General features: G+C 44.1%; 1 protein-coding gene across 4 annotated transcripts in view; it reads right to left on the bottom strand.

The window, feature by feature from the left end:
• Positions 1–19,761, bottom strand: part of Ge-1 (Enhancer of mRNA-decapping protein 4 homolog Ge-1) — a 116,083-nt gene that overhangs the window by 30,291 nt on the left and 66,031 nt on the right. For 3 of the 4 annotated variants that reach the window (XM_089580249.1, XM_089580250.1, XM_089580251.1), the window contains 3 exons: positions 18,334–18,492; positions 6,638–6,952; positions 898–1,126 (listed from right to left, as the gene is read on the bottom strand). In XM_089580249.1, the coding sequence (XP_089436375.1) occupies positions 898–1,126; positions 6,638–6,952; positions 18,334–18,492 (703 nt within the window). The remainder of the gene's footprint in view (positions 1–897; positions 1,127–6,637; positions 6,953–18,333; positions 18,493–19,761) is intronic. The other variant, XM_089580252.1, reaches the window with a different exon arrangement.

Raw genomic sequence — 19,761 nt, 5'->3', positions numbered from 1 at the left:
TGGACAGTGCTAAATTGGTCTAAAACAAGGAAATCACTGCTAGGAGTACCACAGAACTGGAATAGTGACAACATGGTTAAAATGGTGTCAGTGCTGCAAACTTCGCACAACTTTCACAGTACCCTTAAACTTGGTATCATTTCATTAACTCTGGAGAGCCTGTCATGCCTATCAATAATTACTAGTCCCTTTCATACAAATATGAGCTACATGAAATAAAGTACAAGTGCTGGGGCGTCTACCAGTTATACCAGGCGATGCACATTCAGCTCTTGTATAATGCCTGAAGTAAGGACACAAACTTTCAAGTAACCACTCTTACCAGGACCACATGTAGTCATAGTAATAGCAGCAGTAGCAGTAGGGGTTCAATGGCACAGTAGCAACTTGGGCCATAATATGCCACACACAAGATGATATTGGTTACTAATGGTTGTTAACATTAAGGTCTAACCCCACATTCGGTGAAATACAGACAGCTACCAAAGATAAATGAAGTATCTGAAGGATGCCACTGTCCTTGAGGAAATCGAAGTATCACATGTATAAATAGGAAATAAACAAAATCAGTAACTAGTAAACAATGCTACCATACAGTAGCTATGTGACAAAAGATCAAACGAAAGGAGAGTTCCTTGACACAAATGTAGCTACTCACCATTGCATGTGCATGCATAATATACACCCTATTCTTGCAATGAATTTCTATAAGCAATGTCACAGTAGAAGAGTGAAATGTGCTGCTGTGTACTAAACAAAGTGCACTACTGTGCAAGCAAATGAGTAACCACAATGATCAGCCCTGTTCACATTTTTTTTCTTTCCAAAACAAAATGAAACGCAGGTGGAAGCAAATTACAGCAGCTGGGCACCAATGCCAAGCATTAAGATACCTACACTGTGGCGGTGGCTGGAGCCACATGAAATCCTCCAGTTTTTTCTGGGAGCCGGGGCCATCCTGCATCCCTGGCTTCCTGGCCTTCACATGCAGGTGGAGTCAGGATAGCTGGTTCATGTGCTGCAGCCTCAGTTTCTACAGGATGAGGCTCATCAGCTGCAGAATCATACTCCAAAGTCGGATCCAGCTCATCGTCGTCCTCTTCCTCCTCGTCTGTGGTATTTCCAGCTAGATGAAGTAAACACAAACACTAATCAACAGTGATAAACATCCAGTTAACACTGTCTCTGCATTTATCTGGAACCCTTGAGTAAAACAGTCTTTCTCAATTCTTGCACCTGCGGGAAACGCTATAAAAAAAGGGTTGAACCCAATTTCTAAACCCACCATTTTGAGAACTTGCTTCTTAAATGCAAACTGCCAAAGGAAATCTGCAGATATCAGAAGCATGTGTCAGAGATGGCTCCTAAATTTTTAACCATAAACATCTTTTACCAGCTGTCATACAAAATATAGCCTCATTTCAAACTAATTCCAAAATGTACAGTCAAACCTGGTACAACAAACACCCCAATGAAGAATTTCCAATCTCCCATCAGCAACCCACACAGGATAATGCAAGTAATCAATGAAGTTTTACAACATTAAATATAACAGTATGCATTTCAATACCATCGCTGATATTCCTTGCCAATCGGCACATGGTGCCAGCATCATGCACCACGCATGCACCATACTGCACGAATTATAGTAGTTACAGTTCAAGGAACTCGTCAGAGTTGAGATTTCCTCTCCAATGCGCAAAAAAGTAACCAGTGATCGTATAAAAATGAAGCGGCTCTCCAAATTGAGGACTGTACAATAAAAACCTGTACAATAACGTAGCCTAGCCCCGACACTTTCATCACTATATCTCAGTAGTTCTTTGAGCCTGCCAAAGCAATGAGGCATGCTGAGGCGGCATCCTTGTGCTGCAGATCATAGCAATTTGAAGTATAGATTAAAATGGCCAGTAAATACCTGCATCATCAGGGAAACCTACAGGAGGGTAATGATGTGGCTATCGAAAAAACGATGTCTGCTGTTAATTTATGTAGAATGTCACCAAGCTCATCTCGTAGGATGGCTTTATCACAGATCTACTTTGCTTCTTTCTGGTGTAGCAAGACACAAAACATCATCATGATCAGCCTGACTATGCCCAATGCAGGGTGAAGGCCTCTCCCATGTCTCTCTAATTAACCCTGTCCTTTGCCAGTTGCGGCCACCATATCCCCATAAACTTTTGAATCATCATCCGCCCACCTAACTTTCTGCCACCCCCAGATACGCTTGCCTTCTCTGGAATCCACTCCGTTAACCTAAAGGACCAGCGGTTATCTTGCCTTCGTATTACATGCCCTGCCCAAGCCCATTTCTTCCCCTTGATTTCGACTAGGATGTCATTAACTCTTTCACTACCGTCCCATAGGCCATTGAACACCCGTGTTCGATGTCGATTGAAATCGCGCGTGAATTCGGAGCTTTGCGGACGTGCTGCGCCATTAGTTTGTGAGCTCAACAACTGTTCTCTTGGTTTCAGTGTTTTGAAATGAGGGGGTGCCGTGAAAGAAATAAAACTTTGAACGGCCCCAGCAGCGTCAGCCGGAGAAAACAGCGTCCGCATCGCCGCGCGCTGCTCAAACCCGAAAGCCGACACCGAGCACTTCGGCCGGTTTCGGTTTTTGCGATGAAAGCAGCGGTTATAAGTCAGGCAATGATGTACAAACGTCAGATTTCAGTTTCGACAGCGAGACTTTGCCTCAGGAGCCTGGAACGTCAGTGCGTACTTGTATGGAAGTTCTGTTTTCGTTCGCTCTGTGTTTTCTGCAGTGAATGCGGTTTGTAATTGATGACAGTGGCTTATTTTTGTGCTTCAGGGTATTCACAACGTATGGCGAAGAGTTTGCCAAATGCTCAAGGTCGCATCGTGTGCATGGCGTATGGCTGTGGAGCGGCGCTTGGAAATTTGCTCGACCTCTCGACTTTTCTTTTTTTTGTTCTTCACGGCAGAAGTGATGAAGACCATGTGCAAAAACACTAATAAGTATGCATGGATGAAGATTTTGGACAGGCAAACACGCTCGGCGTGACAGCTCATGGGAACAGGTGAATCCCTTGGAGATGTTGAAGTTCATTGGAATTGTTGACCTGCCACGACTACATCTCTATTGAAAAACAGGAATAGTCTATTCTGGCCTTCTGCCATCAAAAATAATTTCCCGAAATTAGTTTTTCACTTTGTTTTGATTCAGTGGCGGCAGCATCTATTGGCAAGGCTTGGAAAGTGTCCTGGCTTTTGAACCACATCAATAAAACTCCTCCCATCCTGATGTTCTAGAGCTTGCCTAAAATGCCAAATTTGATCAGCTGGCTTTCAGGAAGCAGCTCATTCAACAAATCTTCGGGTATGATGAAGTAACAGAATTCCATGCCCCCAATCCTCCCATAGAATCCATTCGTCACCAACCGATGGAAAAAAAAATGAAAAAGAAGAAACTGCAAGCTCGGGTATCAGAGATCAAAACAGGAACAAAAATCAAACATTATGTGAAGCACCTGTCAAGCCTACCTCTGCTTCACACCTTCACCTGATTGCTTTTCACAGTGGCATCAGAGCCATGACCCCTGACTTCATCGGCCATGGAAAGTGCAATAATTTTTCCTCATAGCTGAAACTGGGAAGAATGAAAGCTCTAAACATGTGAAACAGTTTGGAATCAAGTTCTGGCATAGTGCAGCCGCTAATTTGTTTTTGCTGTATATTTTTTTCGTGTTTTTGGCAGATTTCACAAATAAATGTTCATTTACTTTTGCACACACAACTCTGCTGTTCGTTTCATTCAAAAATGTAACTCATAAGCTACAATTTCATGCATTCCAATATGTGCTGGATTTGTTTCTTGTTGTGAAAAAAATTTTTCTTCCAGTGCACTCCAAATTTTTCCGCAGTAGCGAAAGAGTTAACCCATATTTGTTCCCTCACCCACTCCGCCTGCTTCCAATCTCTTAACGTCACACCTATAATTTTTCTTTCCATAGCTTGCTGCGTTGTCCTTAACTTACGTTGAACCCCCTTCGTTACGCTCCATGAAGAGGGTCCAAATGTCCAAGTTCAAATAAATAGTTCATCTTTTGATTTTGTACAACAAAACAAGTTCTGCTGCAAAGTTCCTCAGTGTTGGCAGACACTCCTGTCAGAAAAAACAAGCGTCACAATAATATCTGAGTGCTTCCTTGTTATTCATAGATAGAATTGCATTTCTGCAATGAAGCAATGCTGTGGTGACAACACACACAGGAACACGCTTACAATCTGTGGATTGGATACGAAGGTTTGTAAAGAGTTGCAAATTGTAAACACAAATTATGGGGAAATTTAACTCTATTATTTGTTGACAATGCAATAGCATCGGAGCTTCCTGCATTTGGCTTCATCCTCCTTTGCTCTCACAACGGTGTTGGCTTGGCATTTCGAATGCCTGGCACTTCTGGACATGCCCAAGAGTGAGAAGCAACTCATGGCTGCAGTTTTGACTGTTCTGGCTAGTGCGAGCTGTGCCACACATCTAGCAGCAAGCAGCACACGTCGACTGGCTAGGCCTCGCTATGACATCACACTCCATGCCAGTCAATCAGCATTTTCTTGGACGCTACTGATCGCCAGCTTTTTCCTCCGGAGAGGAAAATACGAAAGCGATTGCTGACGGAGTGCTTTGCTGGCTGCTCTGTCTTCGTATCTTTTTGTCATCTCAGACTTCCCGTTCCAGTGCATTCGCCTTCCATGTCAGATCACATGCACTATAGTCAGTTTCATACATAGCAGGCAATGCTGCAGTAGCAATGCTGCTACATATCATTCAATCATTCTTGAAACCTCAGAGTGTTTGGACAAAAACAAAGAGCAAAATAAAACGAAGTAGTAGCATTGAAAATCATGGTCGATCATGTGGAGTGCTCAGTGTTCGGGCCCTCTGGCTATAATTTTCACCGAGTGTGAAATACCTTTTGGGCATGGATGGAGTCTGAGCGATTCGTTGTACCAGCTGTGTACCATAAGCAGCTGTAGCTCTCAACAGCTCTCTCCCTATAGCTCTCAACAGCCCGAAGCATTTCAGCCTCGGTGCCCGTCTATGGCATTTGAATTCTGCACTTCTTGAAGGCCTTGTAGGCCATGCCAAACAGGATCATGCACCATGCATCCCTCTTAGATTCCACGAAGTCCTGCAGCATTGCATGCTTCATCCTGTTGCTTGATGTGAATCTGTGGCATCCATTAACAAGCCATTCTGTGTAGTGCACCCGGAACCTGTCCTTCACAGATTTGTTGAGGCTGACATTCAGCAGCTGCAGCTGCGATGTCATGCCATCAGGTATGGCAACAAGGTCCATGTTGCATGCGGTGAGCTTGTCCATGTGCTCGCCCAGGTGGCGCCTGAACGCATCAAGAACAAGCATCACACGCAGACCCAAACTGCCTCCAGGCCTTTTCCACCACATGCTGTAGATCCAGTTCAAGAACTGGGCGTGCGTCCATCCACCCATTCTCGATGGCAACCGTGATAACATCACTTGAGAACACTACACCTTTAGGGAGCCCCAACTGCAGTGCAGCAAAGCATTACGGTGACCCTAGCATTCTCTTAACAACAGATAAAATGCACAGTTGTTTTGCTCCCTTTGTTTCCACTGGTGTGGTGGTAGGCCTATCGAAGTTGAGCAGTGTTTGAACAGCATTTCAGATTTGCCCGAGCTGGTAGCTGTGCTTACTGCGCAGACATCAAAGAGTGAAATAGGCAAGAAGAAAGAAATCAGGAGAGGTGCTGGAACAGCGAAGCATGGATATAGAGCAGGCGTGTCGCGACGGGTGTGTCCAATTTGGCCACTTGCCACGAGATGGCATGGAAGTAGCAGGGGCCTAGGATACCGCTGCTCACTGTTGTCACAGTGTGCTCTTGAGCTCTTTTCAATAAGCATTCAACCTTTCCAACATGCGTTTGTCTGCGGCTGCAATGTCATCATTCCACGGAAAGTATGTCGTATGTTGCCATGGCCAATATGTCTGTACTATACCAGATATTTCTGGGAAGACAGGGAAGTCGTTGCCATTTTTACCCAGTTCACAAACGCACAAAGGGGCGAAAACAGCAGAAACTACGTTGATGTGAGAAAGTGTTGCAGAGTGGTGGCCAAACAAACTCTTCCCTCCAATCTCTAGCCATGCCTGTCCATTTGCGGAGTTTTCACGTCAGTCACTTTTACGAAACTTATTATCAAACTTTCAGCCAAATTTTGGCGGTTAACACCTTCCGGATGGCCAGGATTGTATCGTTGTATCAGTTATTTTGCTGATAGTTTTATCGACATATAGGGTGTATTCTACAAAGGGGCAATAAGAGAATTGATAAAATCTAAAGAAAGTGACCGTTATTAGTGCTAATATTATCATATCTGGTATATATTATAAGTGGACTAAACTGTAGCAGCAGAGTTGAATATATCGCTTGGTTTGTATGTGCCTGGAAATATTGCATACAGCAGCGAGCCTACTTTGCTGTTCTTTCAGCAGAAATTGATCCTTTTTGCCTCCATAGTGTGCAAGACTGTGACAATTAGTTGAGAGACAAGAGTATCACTCATGTCTACTCGTGAACATAAGAAATGTGAAACACGATTAATGCACATAAGAGCAGCGCAAACCATTAGCCAGTATCTCCGCTGGGGCCATGATGTCAGCAACCTCTTGGCTTGATGAGCTGGCTGTACTTCTCTGGGACAACTTTCGCTGAGGTGGGTCAGATAGTTCGCAAACAACTTCGCAATCTCCATTCGTGGTAGCAGATTTGGCCACAGCAACATCCCCTCCAACTCCTTTCCGTGAAAAGTCAAGCACACCACTGGCTTCTCCAGATGAGGCTACAGATCCTGGCATTGGAATACAGCACAGCTCACTGGGGACTGGCGTTGATGTATTAGTATTCCGAAAACCCGGTGATGTTGTGGGTGGCAGTGGGTCTAGTAAAATAAACGGCACAAAATCACAAACATTAGGATAAAAAGATACAAAACCACCAATGTGGCATACTATAAGTGCATCAAACATTAGCCCTTTGAGGTAACACTAACTTACTACTCATATAACAGAAGAAGAGGTCAGTAGTTCTGCGCAAAATCTGAAGCACTTCAAGACTAAAACTTAGTGCGCGTCGTGTGCACAGACACCGGGTGCCGAGTGCTTTCACAAGCTCATCATATGATGGCTGTACGGAATTTGGCATGCCGCTGCGGAAACTGCGTTGTGCTCGAAGTACAAGGGCCCCAAATGAGAAGGCTAAGAAGCAAAACAATAAGAACCGACAAAAGGCTGATGCAAGCTCTCATCAAGTTGGCCTTCGTAATAAGGTCTAGCGACTAAAGCCAAAATCGGCGTCATAAATGACAATATACAATCTTCTGTGGCTTGCGCATAATACGAGACATCTAGTCTGCCATCAAAATGCCAGTTGTTGACGGTTTTATGATATAAAAGTCAGGGTTGCGGTGCATTTCGCTGCGGGTAAGCTCACCTCACTGTGAAATGCACCACCATTTTCTTTCGCACTCGCTGTCTCCGTGAAGCCACACATCTCTCACGTACTACGCTGCTACCTCTTCCCGTATTCGGGATGAAAAACTAAGCGTAGATGAGTTCCACAAACTGTGGCTGCTGTTCAAGTTTGTGAGGCGTACGATGTCCAAGAATGGTACGAATTCGAAACCACTCCGGTGCAATGTATCTACGCCATAGGTCGGCACACTCACTCATGAGTGCACTCATGTCACCTCACTCACTCACGCCTGGGAACGTGAATGAGTGGTTGTGAGTGCGAGTGCGGGTGGTCATGAGTGTGAGAGAGTGGATGTGAGTGTGAGTAGAGGTGAGTGGACTTGAGTGATGAGTGGATGGGAGTGGTGGGTAAATGCGATAGCGATGCTGGTGCGTGTGTTTCGCGAAGACGGTACCCGCTTAGCTATTTTCATGTGTTGACAGCTGAGAGAAACAAATATTCACTACTGAGGGCGCTCGAGGTAGCATAAGGCATCACACCGGTGTCCTTAGACAACTGAAGCAGAATATTCCGCTGGCGCGGGAACGGCAATCTTTCGTTGCTTTTGTGGTTCACCGTAAGCACGAGCGCAGGACCTTCACGGGTGCAATGAGCCGCTACGAGTTTTGTCGGATCCTATGATCGAATTTCGCATTGCCAGTGCTGAAAATGTAGATAGGATTCTCTTGTCATGCTTCCTACACAGCTCGAGTTCACATACGCAGAGTTACAATGCTAGCTGCTGAAACAACTGTCCACTTCACGGCAATAACTACCGTAAGGAGGGATCTCGCCAACCGCAGTGGACGCTTAGGATTTTTTTGTGCCCGGGAGTGTGCGATGCAGAGCTCTGCTCTGGATTTAATTTTTTGATTGGGCCGCAGTCGCGCGAAAAACTGACCTACTTGGCCCAGCCCCTTACGTGTACAAGCTCAGCTCAAGCTCAGAAACTACGCGAAAACCAAGTGCGCTTTTCAGTAACTTCAAGGAGCCCACCATCGCAAATCAATCATGTGGTTTTTATTTTTGAATGCATAGCATCCGACATGGTGATGCCTTTGACGCCCTAGGAGAGATCCAAAATGGGAATATTTAGTGTTTTAATCTGTGCCAGAAATGATTATTTTGATTTTCGGCACTGGGCATGAGGTGGCAACCAAATAGGCCGCACCCTTTTTGATTGGTTGGACACAGAGTTCGAACTTAATTTTTATATACTCTGGAAAGGGATCTAAAACTGAATGTCTCTGAGTGTTGCCACCTTTTCACCCGAGAAAAGATAAAAGAAAAGCAGTACAAGCGAAGAAGCGAGCTAGGGCGACAGTTTTCGTTTCACCTAAAAGTATCCTGCAAGCGAGTACTGCTGTTCAAACTGCCAATGCAGAGAAGGCAGCGAAGAGAAAACCGTCCGACGGACATCATAAGCAAAAATGTGATGAGAAGACAGTAGGCGGGGGGAAAGTGGTGGTGGTGGTGGGGGGATGGCCAGGAGCTTTTCATAAACAGGTCGAAGAGTGCCAGCGTGTTGGACACTGGACACTGGAAAACTTTTTTGTGTGCACATGGAACTATGCCGCCGCCAATTTGAGCTGCTCGGGGCTGCACTGGCAAGTCAACAAGTGCATACAAGCTTCCGCTGCATGTGTGCAAGGCGTGGTTCTGAATTGTGGCACCGAATTTTTGGCATTGGGCAAGTAAAATGTGTATTTTACTGTTCTTCATGTTTTCAATATAGTAATTGAAATAACTTGTCTGCACGCTCTTTATTTAAGCAATTCTACCCGCACTGATAACTGGACAGCATGAGGAATCCTTTGAACCGGATACTACGATTTCCTCTAAGAACTTCTGGATAGGGCTTTTTCCCAGTAACGTCCTATCGTTTCAGAAGGGCATGCGCTACAAAATGGCTCACACGTTAACTGCATAGGCATTCTTCCGAGAACAACATTGGAGAATAATCAGGCGCAATGTTAGCATCCCCTATTACCACGCGGATGCGCATGTGGCCTCCACAAGCACTGGCCGCAAGCGAGAACACCGCGCTGGTTTGTAAAGCCGCGTTCAGAGAAGGATTACCGTAGAAACCCACATATAATGTTTTTTTCCCCCCCAAATTTTAGCATGTCAAATTTCCATCTCATATTATATGCGGATCTGTGCGAAACCAGCAGGTTTTGAGAGTCCCGCTCGTCGCGCCGCTCTGTGCTCCGACTGGGTCACCCGGGAGCAGCGCCGTTCCACTCGCGCGCTCCCATCTAGGTGTTCCGCACATATGCAGAAGCAATCCCGTTTGCTCGCTGATCGGGACAAACCCGCTCTGCTAAAAGTATCTACTGTCGAGCACCATCACCATCAAACTTCCAGCGAGAGGAGGCACTATCTAACGGTGGCGTAGGTCGGTAGTTTCAATTTCGACGCCACTTCACTACACTGACCTGACATCACGATGCCCAGGATGATCGGACCTCATATGACATCCGGACCGCGAAAGCAGCACTTTGCTGCTTTTAAAAAGAAAGTAATCGTAGCTGCAAGAAGCATTAGCACAGTGTCAAGCGTCCGTATGAGGTAGGGAGAGCCTGCAGTTACTGCCGCCAGACACGGGCCTCCCCAACCACGCTTTACATTCAGATCACGGATGCTTGGGCCAGCATTTCTGAGGAGCTCGCCGGTTATTATTTCAGGAAATACAGGATATCTAACGCGCTCCATGGTAACGGTACACCAGATGATCAAGATCACCAAAGCTCTGATCGACACAAGCGTGAGGGCGTGCGGGGTGCGGCCCATACACATGATGTGTGGGAAAATTTTTTTTTAAAAGTAAAAACACGCCAATCAGGGAATGAGCGGCATTTACTTTACGTTCAATCGTCACTTGCGGAGTATTTCGACTCTGAGCTGGTGCTGTGCTCTGGTGTGCGCTCATCCCAAAAGAAGCCACGCAGAATGTCCGCTGTCAATGCGTAGCCGTTGTTCCGCACTTCCATCACATAGCAGAACAGCTCTTCTTCCTGTTCGCGAAACTCGCAAGGCTTGCAGCTTGTGCTTCTCAATGTATCCTTTTGGTTGCACCATAATTGGATGCACTTCTCGACCACATCGAATTTCCTGCCCACTGCACGCTTGCCATGCCGTGTAGCTATTAAGGTGCTTGTCCATCGTGCTAAATAAAACTGCAACGCTCGGCGGCAGCACACGAAAGCCACAACCACCACAACTACTAAGGTGAACGCGCTAACGGGCCACAAGAGGCTGGAGCTGGCGATACTGATGCTGATGTGGATAGCGGGAGGACGTGGAGGAGAAAAAAGATGATGAGGATGATGACCACGGCCTCTAACGCCATCCATGGACGGCACTTGGAAGCTCCTGTGCGTGTGCGTAGCCTCCACGATCAAGCGCTCCACGATCAAGTGCACCTTTGCACACAGCTGGACCTGACTGCAGAGGCCATGGAAAGTTCGGGTGCGGCACTATTGGATCATATAAATTCGAGATGATACGAATATTTTGCGTGCTCCCGAAGAATCCGCATCATTGAGATTCTACTGTATATGGCGACTTGGGCATTGGCGGCGAGTGCGAACGAGGTCTGAAAAATTGCAGTCATTTGCGATTAGTCGGAAATTTCCCATGCTCTTACAAATGGCTCTATGGGCCAAGTTGCAGTGCCCCAAAAAAGTCCGAAAAATAAATAGCGTCAAAAAATTCAGGGATTCGAATTTTTGGCCATCGACTGTGTTCCCATACCTCGACAGAGCAATTGTTACTTTTCTAAGGAAGCATACCAATGGTTTGGTTTATGGAGGTTTAACTTACCAAAGCGACTCAGGCTATGAGGGACGCCGTAGTGAAGGGCTCCTGAAATTTCGACTACCTGGGGTTCTTTAACGTGCACTGACATTGCACAGGCCTCTAGAATTTCGCCTCCATCGAAATTCAATTGTCGCGGCCGGGATTGAACCTGCGTCTTTCGGGTCAGCAGCCAAGTGCCGTAACCACGGCGGAAACATACCAAAGGTATTTTTCTTACAACGCAAAATGTTTAGAAAGTGCAATATTAAAATACCAGGATTTGAGACATGAACACCCTAAAGATTGTGGAATCATTCATTTTCTTTTTCGCAAATGCAAATGATACAAGAAATTTAGAAAAAACGATTAATATTATTGGTGGCATTCGTTAACATAAGGAAGCTATGTGCAATATGAAGGATACTAAATTCTCCTGAAACAAAAAAAAAAAAAAAATGAGTTCTAGCTTTGAGTTCGCAATGTACACAGTGGTGTACGAAGCACCTTAATTCTTTCCCTATTGTGGGGAAAATGGCAATTTTTGGAAGGCTTTAGTAGCTTTTCCTTTTTGCTGTAAAATTAATAAATTTTGAAATGTTATGCAATATCGAAAACAAAGCTAAATAAATGCACTTTTAAGGCACATAAGTTTGATTAACGAGTTGTACGTTGCAACGCAAAATTTTTTCTCCTAAAAACAAAATTTTAGAAAAAAAATTATAAAAAAACGTAAAGGTACACTTGTCTGAAAAAAGAACAATGTAAAAATGTTCTGACGCATCCAATATGCTTGGCATTCTAATGGTCACTGTTTTTCAAAAAATCGATGTTCTTTCTTGAAAAATAGTCCTACAAAACAATCACTAGAAACCATAGACCATGTAGAGTGGCGGCCTGTATTCCAGGCTGGTTTCCATCATCTTCAGACTCGCTCCTCTTCGGGTCGGTGATGAAATAAATCTGACAAAGAAGAGTACTGAGAATTGCGACGCTTTGGAACGTGCGCCACGCGTGCGGACTCTGCCAAGCAACCTTGACGCTACAGCGCGTTCAGAGTGGGAGGGCAAAAAAAAAAGTGCATCGAAAACCACACTTCAGTTGCCTAACCAGCCTAACTAAATGCCAGATAGCGATATGTGCCCGTACGAAATCGAGCGGCGAAGCCGTTCCTGGCAGGCAATAAGTGCAGTACCACGTATTCATGTCTTCGGAGCACGTTAAAAAATGCTGCCCCCCGGGAAAAAAACTATATCAAAACCGAAACACAAGTTGTGTGACAGCAAGCTAGATGCGCAGTGTACCAGTATCCAATGCGAAAGGTTTTGAAGTCTGCACGCTAAGTTATACGCACGCAAAGTTATCATTAGTCAGCTAACGTTGTGCAATGGCCGCAGTAGGGAAAGAGCTAAAGGGATAAGAAAAAAACAGATTGAGGGTTATGAGCAACAATGTGCTTAGGTTGCCCCGTTTTAAGTGGCTCACAAATGAAGAAAATAAAACATCGTCAGGAACGTACCATCAATTTTACAAGTTTCCAAGAAAACTAGCAACTCATAACTTGACAGTTTAGAGAAAATAGCTTGACATCCCAACAGGCAATATCAGCACCCTTGGTTCGATTCATTAGCATCACACTGCAACAGAACTTGAGAATCATGGAGAGCAAATTTTCGTGAAATCCAAAAGGAATGTTAGAAGGAGACAATATGCCTGTTAGTGATCACCATTTACTATTACTTTTTTTACCTTGACATGGATACAAGGCTCTTGCTCTGTGGCTCCAAGAAATAGAAAATGGCTTTTAACTATCCCATGAATTCATTAAATTTATCTGAAAACTAGTAGCATGTTCGAAATCAACTAAACAAACTGGATAGGACTGCGCAGTTTCATCAAGATTCAACCAAATACCAAGTTACTACTCTGTCTGGAAGAGGACATGCACTAAAGCAAAATGTCAGCACACCTGTGCACACCTGAAAACAGGCAGCAGGCATGAAAAAAGCCAGATTACATAGCTGGGGATTGTTAGCCATTTCGAAGTGAAAAAGTGTTAACATTTTTCACTTTCTGCCATGAAATTTAGTTTTCTAAGTTTTTGTCATTTTCTCAATATGTGAATTTTGTGCTCCTATCAAGTTTGTGAATGCAGGGTGAATGCAGGGTTTGTGAATGCCTGCTCCAGCTTTTTGGAGCAGGCACGGGAGCAGCAAAAGTCTTATTTTGGAGCAGCTTTGGAGCAGCAAAATTCCCATTTTGGAGCAGGTTTGTCGCAATTTGTAGGCTATTTCTGAGCACTTTTGGAGCAGACTGGCGACATTTAAATGCGACTGACAGCAATTTTGTTTGCAACTAGTCCAAAAACTGCATAGATGTTGATCACGGATCCCACAGGCCAGAATTAATTAAAAGGACTGCAATTGTCCTGAAGATATTTGCAAGGGTTAATAAAAAAAAGACATGTGGCAGCTATTACATTACGAACAGTAGTTGCAGTACATTAGCTATTATTAACTTCAGTTCAGAAAAACAAAAAGAAAACAACATAATGGGGATAGTTTTATTTGTATTAAACAAACCCAGAGCACTTCAACTCCAAAAACACCACATATATGACTATGACACTAGTGGTAAACCATTACCCGAGACAACTAAGGTAAACTGTTTCAGACTGGTTTACTACTGAATGTATCAGAGAAAACAAGTGAAAAATGGATCACAGATGGTAATTGGCTTGCAGTAAATATAATGACTAGAAGCAAAGTGGACTAGAACTACCTACTGCCATATAGAATACAGACATTGCCGTTAAACATTAAAAACAAAACCAGCAACAAGTGTCAGCTCGCTCACCACAGAAACAAGTGTACAAATAGGTTTGATACCAAAATTTGTCCCACTCAATCCACTTAATTGTATCATTCCAGTGAGAGCTATAAGGAAAAAGGACCTGCACTGTTCGCCTGATTCTGTCACATAATAATGTGCCGAAAATTCAAGCGATAGGACTTGCTTAGTAAACTTTAAAGCCTTTCAGTTCTGCATAACCTTTTAATAGCCACAACCAAACCGTCTAAACAGTGCAGCAGAATCTCGAATATAATATGTCAGAACCGAAAACAAAATGAATCAATACTCGCCAACCGATGGATTTTAAAAATTCAGAAAATTGCGCAGCCAAACCACCAACGAGGGGGCTAACTTACCCTATTGACTCGCGCATAACTTGCGCCCTCACTTAAATGCGCACCCAGAATTTATTATTCAAACATATATGAAAAAAAAAAATGCACCAGCGTACACACGGGTGCACGCAAGGCAGGCTGTGGAAGAACGGCGCGAACGCGTTGCCGTGTATGGCTGTGAAAGGTGCGAGCAGCGAGGGGATGCCGGCCGCACCGCTGTGAAGACATAACCACGTAACTGGCCAGGCCAAGTCAAAGCAATTTCATAACTGCTGCGTGCGGGGTGCAAGCACGACGGGCAGGAAGCCCGGTGCCCATTCCCTGGCAGCTCCACTCGTAAGGAGTTCATAATGCATTTGTTAAATTAGCTCCGGTAAAGAAAATTATATTCGCGCGCCGTTTACCCAGCCCACTCGCGCCGGCGGTTGCTTTCCAGGACAAGGTGTCCGAAAAACCGCTGGCGGTTCGGTTTCCCAACTAGTCAGCCGGGCCTATCGCAAAGACGCCGCTTTAGCGCCGTTTATCTCCACTGGTTCTGCAATTGTATCGCTGCGCGTTTATTGCTTAGAGCTGCGCATGCGGCGTCATACCATCCCGCGGTGACGGGGGTTGCGTTGACCTATATGGAATTTTTTTTTTTTTTTGACCAGCGAGAGGTGCGAGTGGGGGTTGACATATGCGCGACCATGCAGGACATATATGCACATTATGACGTTCATGGAGTTTTTTATAGGACATGTTCGCGAAATCTCCGCGTCTCTTTTTGGAGCCCTTAATTACTGAAAAAAGTGCACAAAATATGCGAGTGAACCTGGTATCTCGTTTTCTGCGCAATAAATACAGCTTGCTATGTGAGGTAAGTTCACAATACCGGCTGCGATGAAGTTATATTACCAGATTATAGTTAAAAGTACTTATTTTTACTCATGCTTGTACAAGCCATTCGTGACAGCCGTGCCAACAAGCACAAGAGCACAAGCTAACGAAGCTGTCGATGCGAATGCGGTTGCGTCCGTTTCGTAGCTAGGGCCCAGTGTTGCCCAGCCGACAATAACACTCTGCTAAACTTGGCTCTGTATACTTGCAATGGGCGTAAATTGCCATTTAGGCGTAGGAGATCAAATTGGCACAGCACTTCCACCACTGCGAATGCAATATCTCAACTATTCAAGAGAATTTCTTTTTACCCCAGCATGAAGTTCAATACGTGGAGCACACAATGCTAGAGGCAGATTTCTTAATTTTTGCTTTGAAATTTTCTAGAATGACACTTTATATACCCACTGTATTACCATATTTTGACCACTGAAATTCACTCTGCAATAAAATAAAAAATAATCGTTGTGTTGGGTTTATTGGCGCATAAGCAGCTAAGGCTATCATGCATAATAATCATCCAATAAAAAAAGTGCTTACAACATGGTTTTCCTTATTCTATTATCTAGCAATGCACAATACCAAGCTTTTGCTAAGCGGTTGTTTTCCTACTGCTTTCACTAACTTTAGAACACTATTTGTAATTATCCTGCTCGAAAGAAAACTTGCCGACCAAAAGATAAAAACCTTTTTGAAATCTGCACAGAAACTGCATAAGCATTCCAAATTGTTATTTATGATTGGTTATATTTATTATCGTTATAATTTATTATGGTTATGGCTAAAATGCACATAAGCCATTTGGAATCTATTGGATATTAGATGGTCATGGGAGGATACCAACACTCAAGTACTAACAGTGCACTTGGAAACCTGGGCTAAGATGTGATGGATTTTAGCCAGTCTGAATATTACTTAATGGCTATGGCATTTGTAGTCACTCCTCATCTTCTTTCTCGTTTTTCTCGAAACTCGCTTGTTTGCAACACCCTCTTAAGCGAGAAATCCTAATTTTACCCCTCTGAAACGTTTTATTTAAATTTTCTACACTTATTTCTTCTAAATCTAGCCATGCAATGAACCATAAGAAGAAAAATGGTGCAATTTTTTGTCTTACAGCAGCATTTTTTTTTTTCTCAAATCCTGCCTACACAAAAACAATTGTTTCTGGCCATTCCACTATTACTCAATGTCAATCGATGGTATCAATTATTCTGGTTTATTGTAGAGGTCCTGTATTTATGCATATAACCCAAAAGCAAGTTGACTTGCGATAAACTAAATAGAAGTTATGACTGCTGGCATCAGAGGTATGTTTTTTAAAATATGATTTCATCTCTTTGAACAATTTTAGTAGGATAAAAGATTATCCTTCTTATGATGGAAAATAGGTTAGTTTTTACCTGGTGTTAAGAGCTGCCCTTCTTAGGACGGTCAATAATTTTTTTTTTTTTTTATCTGGTGTTAAAAATTTTATTTAGGAAAAGTAGGCTTGCACCTTAACATCATGCCAGAAATTTTTCAGTCCCTTCAAGTTCAATTCATCCAGGACATACTATACAGGTATGAGAACCCCACACAGTCACCTTCATATTAGCCTCAAGCTAGGCAAAGCAGCGTAGATAACGGTGCCAGCTATAGGCAATGGGTGAGCGTAACTCCGGCACCAACAGGGGTGCCACTAGCGGCGAGGAGCGCGCCTGCTGCAGGATAAGCTCATCGCCGAGCAAGCTCCAATAGGTGCAAACCAATTGCGGCAGTGGGTCCAAGGTCAATTGGCAGGTCCTGCTGCGTTCTCAGGTAGCTAAGACTGCCGATTTTAAACACAGACTGTTGAGTTGTCACATCGTTGTCTACTGCACAGGCTTGCACATGCAATATTTCACCACGAAGTTGGTTTGACAGCTCTAGGCGCTAGATCGTGCTTGTGCAAGGCAAACGTTGCATCACACACATAGCGTTTGTCGGTTATCGGAAGTTGAAGCTGTGAATGCAAATTGCAAGCAACAGTAATTGAGACTGGCTTCCCACCAGTCACTCGAAAATATGTGGTAAGCTTTTTGCTGGTGGCGCAAAACAGAATGAGACCCACTCAGCCTACTACCACTCGGCACCGAACTGTTGTAAAAGCGAGACTCTGACCTCTGTCTAGGGGATCACTACATGAATGCAAATTTTTCTTTGAGAAAAAGTTCCCTTAGAACTAATTTCTTTTGAGCACAAATTCTCATAGCACTGTTGAACGGCTGCCACCTTTGAAAACCAATATATGATGATTTCAGAAAACAATGGCACACAGGGAAGGCACTTCTGCTATGGAACCTGTTTCTACATAAAGCATGCACCAGTACATGAATCACTGGGAAAGTTTGGGCGCGCATTGAAAAATTATGCAGGTTTCTCCACTTTTTTTTCTATTGATGTCAACTTTTCTGTAAAAAAAAGTGGGTTCATTACACGAGTAAATATGTAACTAACGTAGAACGGGCCACTATATTTTTAGAATTCACAACCAGTACACTAAAAAAATTTAGGTACTTTGCATATCTCTGAATTCCATTTATCTGATAACTTTTTTCCTACTTTAACAACTTGAAGTTACCAAGGGCTAAGTGTATTGCGAACAAGTGCAGTTGCAGTGCAGTAGAAAGCCTATGGCACCATTACATATGAAAATCACACGAAAAAGAACAGCAAGCCTTTCTAGTAATCAGCTTGTGTAAAATGCTATAGACTTCTTTTGTGAAATTCCTACTCACTGGGTGACAACATACACGCAGTGAGAGATCAGTAAATCATAAAAACATGAAACACTGCTTATAAGAGACCTCTCATATAACAGAAAAACTCCTCTCCGCTACATTTCTGCTATAAAAGGGTTTGACTATATACAGACAAACGTGGACTGCTTGAACTAAGCAGTAACTACAGACAAAAAGCCACCAACCTGTGTTAGTGAAAGCAGCTGCTGTGCAAGGGTTCAGGGAGGTTGAAGAGTTTGAAGGAGAAACAAAGTCACTTGGTTTGAGCAGAACTTCTTCTGCGAAGCCGGAAGAGCCATCAGCACCATGAAGTCTTCCTTTCTGGCTGGGATAATCAGCATCGTCTAAAAGAATTAAAAAAAAAAAAACTTAAAAATTTTCACCACATGGCTGTAACAAATACCTTGATAAATTTTTACTGAAGACATACATCCATACATGCGAACCTGGCAGTCAAATTTATGCAAATTCACACAGGCAGAGTTGGGGTACTGAGTGGGCAGGGGTTGTAGTAGTCTACTGATGGAGCCACGGCCGCAGCAGGCTTTGCTTGCTTCAGAAATGATTTCAAGCAGTGGCCCTTCACGAGCAACAGGTTTTGGTTTGGATGGCTAAACCACACAATGATGACTATAACCAGAAGACCTCAGATTTTTTTTTCTGATGCTACAGCTTGCAGTGGTTGCAAGGAATGCATAGCTAAATTTTACATGGCAAAGCTGCAGTCTGATCTATGCCCTGAAATGTACAAGCATTTTCCCATTTCACCTTCATAGGCATGCAACACAGAGTCTGCTTTTAATTAGAGCTGTGTGAATATCAATCTATTAATTTTAAATATCAGTAGCGGTAGTTCAAATCACACTAATGCTTTTCCATAGAACACAGCTGTGGAAAGAAAGATACCAAAAACCGAATTTTCTTTTCACCCATCTTCAGCATAATTTGCTACAGTAAATCCTTTGGGACATTAAACCCTCACAAACCAAATTTCAGAAACGGTAGCTTCGTGCGATTTCGGCTTACAGTACCTCCTCTGGGATGGCACTGCGACGCGTGTGCAGCCAAACCCCCAACTATATGGACAGTATGTGCCGCGCGCCGCTGCACCCGTGTGTATGCTGGAGCTGGTCTGCGCATGCACTTCAGCAGATGCGAACAAGTGCAAGCGCGGCAACCAGATCAGTATCTGGCAATGTTTGCGCCAGTGCTCCCGCTGGACGAGTCTGAGCTGAATGCAGTTGCTGCAGCCGTTCAAGGAGACCACAACGGCCTTTACCGTTCTGGAGCAATTCCCCGTAGTGGAGGGCTCCGGAAATTCGACCACCTGGGGTTGTTTAACAAGCACTGACATCGCACAGTACATGGGCATCTAGAATTTCACCTCCATCGAAATTCAGCCCCCGTGGCCGGGATTGAGCCCGCGTCTTTCGGGCGAGCCTAGCATCATAGTTCGACTTAATGCATGAATGTGACCATGCAGCACTGTAAGGTGGCCAGATACCTCCTTACTTGAGGTGTGAAGTTTGCAGTAAATTAGAGGGGGAGGGGGGGGGGGGGGGGGGGGGGGCAACGTGTAGAGCCCTCCTGGCAAAACGCAACGAAATGGTTCG

This window comes from Amblyomma mixtum, chromosome 3, assembly GCF_055824585.1.
Source record: "Amblyomma mixtum isolate Tamu chromosome 3, ASM5582458v1, whole genome shotgun sequence".
NCBI lineage: Eukaryota > Metazoa > Arthropoda > Arachnida > Ixodida > Ixodidae > Amblyomma > Amblyomma mixtum.
Note: the sequence above shows the minus strand (reverse complement) of the source record. Positions and strands in the feature narration are given on the sequence as shown.